Below are 12,798 nucleotides of genomic sequence, written 5' to 3'. Positions count from 1 at the left end.
ACAGAGCCAGACTCCGTCTCAAAAAAAAAAAAAAAAAAAAATAAGGAGATCTGCCAACCAGATAGTACTGGTCAGTGTACTAGACCCAAGGGGCCTGTGACTTTTTAACCACCAGTGACTGCTTTCTTTCTCCACACCCCTAAGATTTCATGTTTGTAATGTTTCCCTCTGCCCAAATGCATTTATTAAGTAATAATTCATTTTCACTTACCCAAGACACAAAAAACTGCCAACAAGAGGTTCTTAGCATTAGGCAACAGTATCACCAAACTAAGCTGATGTAACTCCACCTACTTCCTGCAGAAATCTGACCTTTTAATTATACCGCAGGCTTGATCTTGTGGTGAAAGTGTGATTTTCAAGAAATGTTTAATAATAGCTGGGCGCGGTGGCTCACGCCTGTAATCCCAGCACTTTGGGAGGCTGAGGTGGATGCATCACGAGGTCAGGAGGTCGAGACCAGCCTGGTCAACCTAGTGAAACCCCATCTCTACTAAAAATACAAAAATTAGCCAGGTGTGGTGGTGTGTGCCTGTAGTCCCAGCTACTCAATTAAGGAATGTATGTATTTACACATAGCTGGAGGATGGGGAGTCCTTGCAATAGTAATAAGTACTGTTTATTCAGTGCTTAGGCCGGGCGCGGTGGCTCAAGCCTGTAATCCCAGCACTTTGGGAGGCCGAGACGGGCGGATCACGAGGTCAGGAGATCGAGACCATCCTGGCTAACACGGTGAAACCCCGTCTCTACTAAAAAATACAAAAAACTAGCCGGGCGAGGTGGTGGGCGCCTGTAGTCCCAGCTACTCCAGAGGCTGAGGGAGGAGAATGGCATAAACCCGAGAGGAGGAGCTTGCAGTGAGCTGAGATCCGGCCACTGCACTCCAGCCTGGGTGACAGAGCCAGACTCCGTCTCAAAAAAAAAAAAAAAAAAAACCGTATTCAGTGCTTACCAGTCAGGCACACTGCTAAGTGCTTTACCTGCCAGCTTTCCTATTACAATAGCTCTCATACTATTGTTCTGCTTTTACAGCTGAGGAACAAAGGCTCTAAGAGGTAAATAACTTGGTCACGGCCACTACAAAGTAGCAAGTGGCTGACCTGATTTGAACCTGGCAGTGTGATCTAGAGAAGCCAGCAGGTAAGGTGCTGACCCCACACCAAGCAGAGGGCAGTGAAATGAGCACAGGCTGGACCGGCTGCAGTTGCCTTATGGGGAGAGGGAGGAAGCGCTAACAGGTGGGCACGAAGCAAGGAGGCATCAGCCCAGATAGTGATGTTTCACTCTCAATGTGTGTATGAAGTCTGCATTCAAAAGAAAAATCCTGCCCAGAGCAAATGGATTTTGGACTAGCTGCCCCTTTATATTATCCACAGTGCTTCTCTCCTCCATTTTCACAGATCATCAGAGGTTTTCTGTAAACTGACAAAGTTCATGTGCTCAAGCTGTTTAAAGACATTTTTTCTACACATTTTCTATACGTTCTTCCTACAGTCCAGAATGTTTCTTCCACAGCTTCTCTATGAAGTGAGGAATTCAACTCACCCTTCAAGGCCCAGTTCAAAGTTTACTTCCCTTAAGACATCTTTCGACCCTCCTCCTAGTCCAGAAAAAAAAAAAATCACTTGCTCGGTGCTCCCATTGTATAGAATTATACATCATGCTATTTAAGACTATCTCATATGAGTTTACTAATGTTTAGTTTGTAAAGCCATTTCACACATTTTTGTCAATTCATCAGGAGAAGACATAGGTTCACAATCCCTTTTCCAAAACTCTTGGGGCCATGTATTATCTACATACCCAGTGGGGGCTGTTGCAGCACCCTGTGATCAGACACATGAATGTTTCTGCAGCAAAATGTAGGAATACTCATGCTAAGTGAGATGAATAAAGACCACATAAAAACCTCATGTTAGATCAGGTTTCCTTCAAATAAATTATAGAAAAAAACTGTCAGTTTCCAGAGCTTTCAGGATTTTGGAACTGCAGATGCAAATGCAGACTTGGATTCAGGTCTTTTAGACTCTGAGTTCAGAGCTCTTTCTACTTATCACCTAGTTTTGTTAGTCAGAATGTGTGTGTATGTGCTGTCTCCTTGTTAGACTGTGAGCTCCCACAGGGCAGAGAACTTCTGGTCTCAACTCACTGTTGAATAAATGTTTGGGATCAAACTTTTCTAACTAGTGAGAAAATGTGGCATAAGTGCCAGTCATGGCCAGGCGTGGTGGCTCACGCCTGTAATCCAAGCATTTTGGGAGGCCGAGGTGGGTGGATCAATTGAGGTCAGGAGTTGGAGACCAGCCTGGCCAATATGGCGAAACCCTGTCTCTACTAAAAAAAAAAAATACAAAAATTAGCCAGGCGTGGTGGTGTGTTCCTGTAGTTCCAGCTACTTGGGAGGCTGAGGCAGGAGAACTGCTTGAACCTGGGAGGCAGAGGTTGCAACAAGTGGAGATCACACCACTGTACTCCAACCTGGGCGACAAAGTGAGACTCCGTTTCAAAAGAAAAAAAGTGCCAGTCATTAAGGAAATCAGGGGCGGGGCCCAAACCAAAGGGCCTTAGCTGTTTGTACTTGCTCTTCCTCTTTCTAGGCTGTTTATGAAAATACTCCTGAAAGATGGGCTCAAATAAAGATGGAGATTATCCTTAAGGGCATTCAGTCTAGGCATACACATCATATGTGCAGTGAGACTGCACTTCTTAAAAATCTGAATGACTGTGGTCAAGATGAGAATACAGGTAGATCTCAGTTCACAGATGATGGGTAGAGCACGGATCTGGAGTGAAGCAGGCAGCCTTGCGTTTGAATCCTACCTTGGTCATTTATCAGCTAGATAAACCTCAGAATATTCCCCTGTAAAATGGGACAACACGAGAACTCAGTTCACAGGATTAAATGAGTTAATGTATGTAAAGCATTTATGGTAGTACCTACACAGTAGATGCTGAAGAAATGGCATCTGTTATCAGTTGTAGGAATATCCAAGGAAACCTTTGAAACAATTCCCTGGTTATACCTCTGAAAAGAATCAGTGAGTCACTGAAAGGAAGACAGCAACTTTTTGGAAAATTCAAGTAAACGTAATTCAACAAATATTTACTGACAGTCAAAGTGCCAGATACTGTGCCAAGGGGCTTCATGATGAATAAAGGTGGGCATGGTAGCATGCATCTGTAGTCCCAGCTGCTTGGGAGGCTGACGAAGGAGAGTTGCTTGTGCTCAGGAGTTCAAGGCTATTGTGTACCATCATCACACCTGTGAATGACCACTGCACTCTAGCCTTGGCAACAGGAGACCCTGTCTCAGGAAAAAATAAATAAATAAAACAAATCCCCTTCTCAGGGCCTTGAGGGACTGGGAACGCATCCATGGAAACACTGGGAGAAGGGCTGTAACAGAAGGAGGCTTGTGGTGCTAAAGTTGGCTGACAGTGTCCAGCTTGGTGGGAGGAAGAAAACAGAAGATTCGAAAAGGGTTTTTGGAAGAAAGGATACTATAATTTGAAGGATAAATAGGCATTTACAGGATGGATGGAGAAAAGACAAAAGGTTTTCCTGCCGGAGGGAATGACGAAGAATCTGACCCAGGAGTACACCAGGCAACAGGTGTAATATGCATAAGAGCCATGAGAATGGAGAGAAGGATTCAGTAACGTAAAATCTCTTGAATAAGCAACACTAACGTCACTTGGTGACCAGTTCCATGTGGCGGGAGGGAAGGGAAGTCTTTGATGGCTCCCAGGCCTTTGGCTTGGACAACTGAATGCTGAGCTAGGGAGGAAGGCAGAGTAGATTTGGAGAGGGGACACAGGTGACCTGCAGTATGGATACAGAGCAGAGAGTGCTCAGGGCTAGACATATAGAACTGTGAGTTGGCTGGGTGGGTGGAGTCTAGGAGAGTTGAAAAACCTATTCTGGGTGATTTCACTCAACAATGAAATGACAACTTATGTTGACGGCTTACTGAGCTCCAAGTATGCTTAACATTTTATATACATGATGCCGTTCAGTCCTCAAAATGCCTATGTGGAGGGTGGTATCACCCAAATTTAAAGCAGAGGAAACTGAGGCTCAGAGAAATAATTTGCTCAAGAGTCTTGATCTTAAGCTAGACTCCAAAATGCAGGCTGTTGAACACTATGCCAGCATTCACCACGCTGTGTGTGCTGAATTTTCCTTGGAGATGCTGTTAGGTATTTCTTTCTTTTTTTTTGAGACAGAGTCTTGCTCTGTCACCCAGGCTGGAGTGCAGTGGTGCGATCTCAGCTCACTGCAAGCTCCACCTCTCAGGTTCATGCCATTCTCCTGCCTCAGCCTCCCCAGCAGCTGGGATTACAGGCGCACACCGCCACGCTTGGCTAAATTTTTTGTATTTTTAGTAGAGACGGGGTTTCACTGTGTTAGCTGGGATGGTCTCGATCTCCTGACCTCGTGATCTGCCCGCCTTGGCCTCCCAAAGTGCTGGGATTACAGGCGTGAGCCATGGCACCTGGCCTTTTCTTTCTTTTTTTTTTTTTTTTTGAGACAGAATCTTGCTTTGTCACCCAGACTGGAGTGCTGTGGTGCAATCTCGGCTCACTGCAAGCTCTGCCTCCCAGGTTCAAGGAATTCTCCTGCCTCAGCCTCCTGAGTAGCTGGGATTACAGGTGCGTGCCACCATGCCCAGCTAATTTTTTTTTTAATTTTTATTTTTAGTAGAGACAGGGTTTCACCATGTTAGTCAGGCTGGTCTCAAACTCCTGACCTCGTGATCCACCTGCCTCGGCCTCCCAAAGTGCTGGGATTACAGGCATTAGCCACCAAGCCCGGCTGTTAGGTATTTCCTGGGATCCAATTCGTCTGGGAAATGCTGCCTACTAAGCAAGCCCCTTTTCTAAGATTCTGACTACACGTTAGTCATAAAGGCTCTGAGAAGTCCCCAAATAAAGAAACCCATGTGGCCTGTGTCATCCAGAGCTTTCCAGATTTAACGCAGGCTGGGAACACTACAATATTTTCCCAGCGCAGCCTGCCCCAAACAACAGTTTGAGAAACCATGCTCTGGGCCCCTGGTTCTCTTCTTTGTCTTCTGGGAAGCCCAGCAGCTCTGTCATTTGAGATTCACCGAAGTGGGAGGAAGGAGAGTGAAGAGGGCCAAGCAGGGGTGAGGGTCTAGGAGATGGGAAGTTAAGTTGAAGCTACAAACACAGGTGGATAGTGGCGGGGGCTGGCCCCACACTTGCTGCAAGCCTGGGGATCAGGGGGTCCAGCTGCCACTCACCAGGGAGGCCAGCCTTGGCCTGCCCCAGGGAATGCCATCAATACCACACACACTGCTGTTCCCGCAGACAGTGCTAACCACGTCGTCAAGGATACTATTCTGCTGAGACGGGAGGGAAAACAGGGACCAAGTCTGAATTCCAAGAGTTAAACCTCTAGTGTAATGACAGCAATTTCTTCCCCGTTCTTAAAAAAAAAAAAACTCACTAAAGGAAACAGTGGCTATGTTTTGGAGTACAAATGAGGCACCCAACCCAGCCTGGCTAGATCTCAAATTGCTTCCCCCATACCGTTCACGTCCTCCCTCTGTGAGTGTAATGGCACCATGCAACTTGAGGGGATGCCACTGTCCTCAGTCAACAGATCCCAGCCTGGATAAGGTCACAATGGCTCCTTTGAGGCCAAGGCTGTACACCTGTGATGCCATACGAAGTACAAGGGAGACAAAAGCAGGCAGAAGAAAGAGCCTTTTGAGAGGCGGGAAAAGAGGCCAGTACCCTGGAGACTGGCACAGTTACACTTGCTGTGTAAGGTGGGCATTAGCTAGCTCTGCTGAGATATCTTTCCTGCGTTCCACATTTAATTAGCAATCATTTGTACTTATCTTTCATCTTTTACTCAGTCACATTAAACGGTCAATATCATTTCGAGCAGGAAGAACAGGTAGGGAGAAATTGTCACTGGCCAGAGACTTTGTCATCTACTTAGTACAGAACCAAGAACGTTCGTGTCATCACAGGGCACTGGGTGAATGTAACTGACCCTCATGTGGTCCTCCCCAGTCTGTCTGCGGTCCCCTGGTCACCAGTGATTCAGTGAAATGCCTGGTGTGCTAGGTACATTGTTCTGGGATTTGACTGATAATTAATAACCAGGGCACAACTAGGCAATTGTGAAGGAATGAAGTTCCTCAGCTCACAGCTTGTAAGGGCCTGGCTCCCTGGGAAATGAGGGAGTCCTGGGCTCTCAGGGAGAGCTCCTTTACCTGAGCAAAGCTCCTTTGTTCCATGTGGTTTGGTGTGCTGGACACAACCACACCCTCCCTGCACCTCTTACGGCTTCCAGGACTCCCACCATTCAGGACTCATTTTTCGGCACTTTAGCACAATCATTTTGAACTGAAGGTACCAGAAACTTAGGGCAACTTCTGGAAGTTTCTACCCAGTTAGTAAAGAAACCTTCTCAATCCCCTACTTTCCCTAAACTAAGAGGACCAGAAAGTCTGCGGGCCCCATGACATTCTACATCTGCCGACACTCCACTACAAGGGAGTTGCAGTGTCTGTCACTCAGCTTGCACAGTCCCTGCCTGCCTGCAAGCTGCTTGGATCTCTTTGACAGGTAAAAACACAACCATGCAGCTCCTGTCTGGCTGGAGGCTGGGAGGGCTATTGATTGTATAACCAACCAAGGGCCAAGAGAGGGTCCCTGGTGAAATCTTGGGCCCAGGATCCCAGATTTCAAGTCAAACCATTGCTCCCTGGAGGCTGCTGGAACAACCACTGGTGAGCAGGCAGTCAATGCCTGTGCTACTTTCATAGAATTGTCAGAGCTGGACAATTGTTGGAGCAAAGAGGATTCACGTCTCACGATAATTTCCATGGCTGCAGTGTTATGCTGAGAAGGATGTTGAGGGCCCATCTTGTCTTGGCAGGAAGAGCATTGTCTGCGGAGAATGTGATAAAGAGGAGTGTACGTTTTGAGGTCTACAGAAAGGAGCTGTGAAGGTCTGCGTGGGGACAGCACACATATCCGTATTTACCACTGCTGACCTTGGTCACTCTTCATTTTATCAAGGAGTAACTGAAGATAATTGGAGACTAATGTGATTTCCTTACTGCCATAATTGGTGGCAGAGGTGGGACTGGAACACAGGCAAGAAACATCCCAAGTCACAGGTTCACCTCGTGTCATCTTTGCTTTTTCTTCTCTAAAATGAGGACCCCTTCCACCTCACCCAGGGTGGGAAAGGCCAGTTCATCCCAGAGAGCTGCTAGGAGAGGGCAAGAGATAACTTGGAGTGGCACCGAGGGGCAGCTTTCCTCCCGGACTCTCTGGACGGAGGGAAAACCCCAGTCTTTTGTGTAATTCCTGGGGGGTGTGCCTGCAGCTTTCACCTTCAGCAGCAACAAGGAGAAAATCAGGGTAGCAGGGCTTGGCCCTAAACTCCATAGCCTAGTCTGAAGGCCCGATGGAAGGTAATGTACGAGTTATAGAATGTGGAATCTGCTTAGGCTTGAGCCCTGTGATCTGAGGGTAGTCCCCTCTGAGCTGGTTTCAGCAGACACCTTTCTCACAGGATTACATATGAGTGCACAGTGGGCAGTCAACAAATACGGACTGATCAGACACACCATGTTTTCTCTTCCCTCGGGGTCTTTGCACATGTAGGTTCCTCTGCTTGGGACGTTTTTCCACTTTCCTCACATACTGCTCACTGGATCTCTGGGGCACTCAGTTTACACCCTGTCTCTTCAGAGAAGACTCTGACTACCCCGAGGGGGTTAGGCACCCCTCTTCTGGGTGTCCACAGCACTCTGAACATATCCCATCACAACATTTACACCACTGGACGATGGTGGCCTTTCTCCTGGACTAGGCTGTGAGGCTCTGAGGGCAACGACCACAACAGATTCAACTCTGTACCCTCAGTGGCTTGCACTCAGTAAACTCTCAAAGAATACATGCTGGCCAACTTACTACATCCATGCCTTCTGTTCCCACTCCATTCATGGCCACAATAAAGGGCTCTAAACAGAGCACTAAACCCAGAATGCGATTTTTTTTTTCCAAAGTACTAAAACTTGGGTTTAACAATCAAGTCACCTGCAGTTTTGCTTTATATTAACTGTAAAAAGAAGAAATTCCTGAGAGTAAACAGTGCCCTATAGTGAGAATGGACAGCCTGGGGCCCCACCACCTGCTCCTCCAAAGTCCATCTGGCTTAAGACAGAATGGGGAGGCTGGACGCAGTGGCTCACACCTGTAATCATAGCACTTTGGGAGGCTGAGGTGGGCAGATCACCTGAGGTCAGGAGTTCAAGACCAGTCTGGCCAACATGGCGAAACTCCACCTCTACTAAAAATAAAAAAAAATTAGCTGGGCATGGTGGCACGCACCTGTAATCCCAGCTACTCAGGAGGCTGAGGCAGGAGAATCACTTGAACTTGGGAGGTGGAGGTTGCAGTGAGCCAAGATCGCACCACTGCACTCCAGCCTGGGGGACAGAGCCAGACTCTATCTCAAAAAAGAAACAAAAACAAAAAGACAGAATGGGTATATGTGCACGGGTTTTCTAGCTCATTTTCATTTTTGTACTAGCAGCAGGCAGGTGAGAAAGCCAAGATGATCAGGATGCTGTTTTACAAAAGTCTCGGGATCCTGAAAAGGGGAAGAGACAGAGAATGGTATTTCTAAAGTTTCCCAAGGTTGGGGCTGCCCTTTCTATAGCATAGGAACTTGGGGTTACCTGAATGACCTACAATTTCACCTTCTCTTCTGAGCTTTTTCCCAATTTTATAGTCCATCTCATTCTCAAAAATCATTTGAGACCTTGGGAGGTTGAGGCAGGAGGATCGCTTGAGCTCAGGCGTTTGAGATCATCTTGGGCAACATGGTGAAACCCCATCTATATATTTTATTTAATATATTTTTTAAAGTTTATTTAAAAAATCATTTGCGGTGACTGTCATTGTTTCCTCAGGCCTATGTCTATATCAAGGACTTTTAATAAAGAAGGAGCATTCCAGCTGTATGATCTTGGATAAGTGCCTTTCAATCTACTTGAGCTTCAATTTCGTTATCTGTAAAGTGGAAGTAATAATAATCAAACTGGATTGTTGTGATTTTAAAACCCCATAATATATAGGCAGCATTTAGCCCAATGCTTGCTATACAGCTTTTCAATAAATGAAAGCTGTTTTCACCAGAAGATCCAGTGAATGGTAAAGTTCTGAGGGGACTTTCAGGAAAAAAGAAGGCAAGAGAAGAACGAAGCGTTTCTGGGAACTATCTTTTCTTTTTTTTGAAACAGAATCTCACTCTGTCGCCGAGGCTGGAGTGCAGTGGTGCTATCTCAGCTTACTGCAACCTCCGCCTCCTGGGTTCAAGCGATTCTCCTGCCTCAGTCTCCCAAGTAGCTAGGATTACAGGCATACACCACTGTGCCCGGCTAATTTTTGTATTTTTAGTAGAGACAGGGTTTTGATATGTTGGTCTCGAACTCCTGACCTCTGCTGACCTGCCTGCCTCAGCCTCCCAAAGTTCTGGAATTACAGGCATGAGCCACCATGCATGGCCCCTGGGTTTCTGGGAACTATCTGATAGGGAATCTAGAACTCTGCACAAGGGACAGTGGCTATGGAGAACTCTGAAATTTCTCGAATGTTTGTCATTCTTCTGCACAGTCTTTACTTAGATCCGCAGTTTAATCTTTTAAATAAAAAAGGCCCTTGCTGGGCGCGGTGGCTCACGCCTGTAATCCCAGCACTTTGGGAGGCTGAGGTGGGCGGATCACGAGGTCAGGAGATGGAGACCATCCTGGCTAACACAGTGAAACCCCATCTCTACTAAAAATACAAAAAAATTAGCCGGGCGTAGCGGCGGGCGCCTGTAGTCCCAGCTACTCGGGAGGCTGAGGCAGGAGAATGGCGTGAACCTGGGAGGCAGAGCTTGCAGTGAGCCGAGATCGCGCCACTGCACTCCAGCCTGAGGGCAGAGCGAGACTCCGTCTCAAAAAAAAAAAAAAAAAAAAAAGGCCCAAATACTTATTTAGGGGATCCCATTTTGGAAGAAAGGGAAAGAAATTAAGCAACAGGGGAAAATGGCTTAGGAGAGAACAGCTGCAATGTTTGGAGGCCAACAGGAATGAAAACAGGGACGTGAGAACAGGAGAAACCTGGAGACCTCCTTTTGAGAAGTCAGACCTCAGCAGGCTGTTCCTCATTCCTTCCCTCCTGCTTGCAGAGGTGTGGCTCACAGCGCAAGCATCACAAACCACACTAGTTCTGAGAATGCTCTGTTCAGACTCTAGGTAGTCCCATGACCCCTACCTGGTGTAACCTGACCCAGACACCTAGTTACTAGGATGTGTAAAGGACACCTGATTCTTTCTGTGACAGTGTGGTTACCCTAAACCTCGAAGACATGACTACAAAGAGAATCCCAGTCTCTGGCTTCAGTCCATATGAGAACAAGTAAAGCTGCCTGAATCTGGGTCAGAAAGGAAAGTTGCCCTTCTGGAGCACGGGGAGAATTACTGCTTGTCTGACAATCTATCCACAGGGCAGTGGTTCTCAAGCCTGGCCTGGGCAGCAGAGACACCTGGAGAGCTTTGAAAAAAACAGATGCTCCAAGCCAGCACAGACCTACTAAGTACCTCAGGAGTGGGGCCTAGGAATATGTACGGTAGTTTCTAAAAGCACTACAGGTCAAGCTGGGTGTGGTGGTACACACCTGCAATCCCTACTACTCAGGAGGCTGAGGCAGGAGCATCCCTTGAGCCCAGGAGTTCAAGACCAGCCTGGGCAACATGGCTTGATCTCATCTCAAAATAAATAAATAAATATATAAAAAATAAAAGCTGTCTGATATTTTTATGTGGGCAAATACAAAAAATAAAAGCACTACAAATGGTGACTGTGCTGTGAAGCCAAAGTTGAATATAATGCTTTGTGGAAGTACCTTTTTTTTTTTTTTTTGAGAGGAAATCTTGCTCTGTCATCCAGGCTAAAGTTCAATGGTGCGATCTCGGCTCACTGCAACCTCTGCCTCCTGGTTCAGGCAATTCTCCTGCCTCAGTCTCCCGAGTAGCTGGGACTACAGGCGTGCACCACTGTACCCAGCTAATTTTTGTATTTTTAGTAGAGACAGGGTTTCGCCATGATCTGCCCACGTCAGCCTCCCAAAGTGCAGGGATTACAGGCATGAGCCACCGCGCCTGGCCGGAAGTATCATGTTTTGAGCTAGAGGGAAATTACTGAAGTTCCACAGAAGGAAATAATAGAAGCTGTCTTTTTATTTATTTATTCATTTCCCAAGTGGCATCTGCAAACAGACCAGTCTGTTTCAGCTTCTTTGGCTCTCCAAGAGGAGGGAATCAATTAGGAGGCAACTGCATTCAGCTGAACTTTCCCAGGCCTTCCTCATCACCACAGCAGAACTTAATAAAAGGTGTACTTTTTCTGGAAATTTAGATTTAGACTGAACTAACATTTTAGGAGCACCTGTTTTGTAGCAGGTCCTGCTAGGGACACAAACTACAAGTCCGTGGGAGAGACACTATGTTGTTCTCATTTGGTGTACGTTCCTGGAAATGGAGGAGTGTTCATCAGAGCTGTACCAGTTCCTTACAACACAGTCCTTAGTGAGACGTCTTCCCTGACACAATGCTTTATTACCTGCGATCAACACACAATTTGGAGTTTACTGACTGATGTGTCTTCTTGACATTCTTTTCAATTTCTGTAATGCTGGACGTGGCTAGGCTGATTGCATGACCTTGAATTTATCTGAGGCTTATCCTCACAACCTGTCAAAACATGTAGCTTGAATTTTTTTTTATTTTTCTGAGATGGAGTCTCGCTCTGTCACCCAGGCTGGAGTGCAGTGGTGCAATCTCGGCTCACTGCAACCTCCGCCTCCTCGGTTCAAGTGATTCTCCTGCCTCAGCCTCCTGAGCAGCAGCGATTACAGGCACCCACCACCAAGCCCGGCTAATTTTTTTGTATTTTTAGTAGAGATGGGGTTTCGCCATGTTGGCCAGACTGGTCTAGAACTCGTGACCTCAGGTGATCCACCGACCTCAGGTGATCCACCCGCCTCAGCCTCCCTAAGTGCTAGGATTACAGGTGTGAGCCACCGTGACCAGCTCTAGCCTGAATTTTAACCATTAAAGTAATGTCAATTTGCCTATCCTTTGGAAAATAATCAATTTGCTGGGAATCAAAGAGTTAAAAAGAAGGTACTGCACAAGAGTATGCAGGTGTTCTTTGGTGGAGAGCACTGCACAGATCTTAGCTGATTACCACTATGAACTTTGTCTGTACTGTCTCCATTTTTAAAAATGATGAAACCAAGGCTCAGAGAACCTCAGTAACTTGCCAAACGCAAAGCTAGGACAAGGATTTGACCCCAAGTATTCTGATTCTCAGACCTGTGCTTTTGCCTTAGCTCCACTTCAGTGGCCCGATAGCCCTTCTGAATGGCTATTTATGTGCAGATTTATAATGGTTGGCAACTGACATACTGTTTTTATCAACCACATGCAAAAAGCATGAAATAAGATCCAAGAGAATTTTAGGAAGACAAAGTCATAAAAGTAACGAGAGGCTGAGTGACTTCTCTAAGACCAAACAGCTAGTAAGAGGTGGAGCCTGTATTTGACCAAACATAGATACTTGGGTCTATATGGCACCAAAGCAGCTCTTTTTATAAGCCAAGATGCATACAAGGTGGAGTGGAGAGAAACTCACATGAGTTTGGAATCAGAAGCCATGGATTCCAGTCCCGTTCCAATCACTTACTAGCGATATC

At 46.4% G+C, this 12,798-nt stretch overlaps 1 protein-coding gene across 9 annotated transcripts in view; it reads right to left on the bottom strand.

The window, feature by feature from the left end:
• The window catches only part of MECR (mitochondrial trans-2-enoyl-CoA reductase), a 38,335-nt gene that overhangs the window by 24,754 nt on the left and 783 nt on the right, over positions 1-12,798 (bottom strand). Inside the window, exon 2 of one of the 9 annotated variants that reach the window (XM_023219426.1) lies at positions 2,942-3,046. The exons of 7 other annotated variants lie outside the window; for them this stretch is intronic. In XM_023219426.1, the coding sequence (XP_023075194.1) occupies positions 2,942-3,046 (105 nt within the window). Of the gene's footprint in view, positions 1-2,941; positions 3,047-6,854; positions 6,931-12,798 lie in introns of all 9 variants that reach the window. One more of the 9 variants, XM_023219418.1, reaches the window with a different exon arrangement.

Source organism: Piliocolobus tephrosceles, chromosome 1, assembly GCF_002776525.5.
Source record: "Piliocolobus tephrosceles isolate RC106 chromosome 1, ASM277652v3, whole genome shotgun sequence".
Lineage (NCBI taxonomy): Eukaryota > Metazoa > Chordata > Mammalia > Primates > Cercopithecidae > Piliocolobus > Piliocolobus tephrosceles.
The sequence above is the reverse complement of the archived record's forward strand: the minus strand, read 5'-3'. Positions and strand labels throughout refer to the sequence as shown.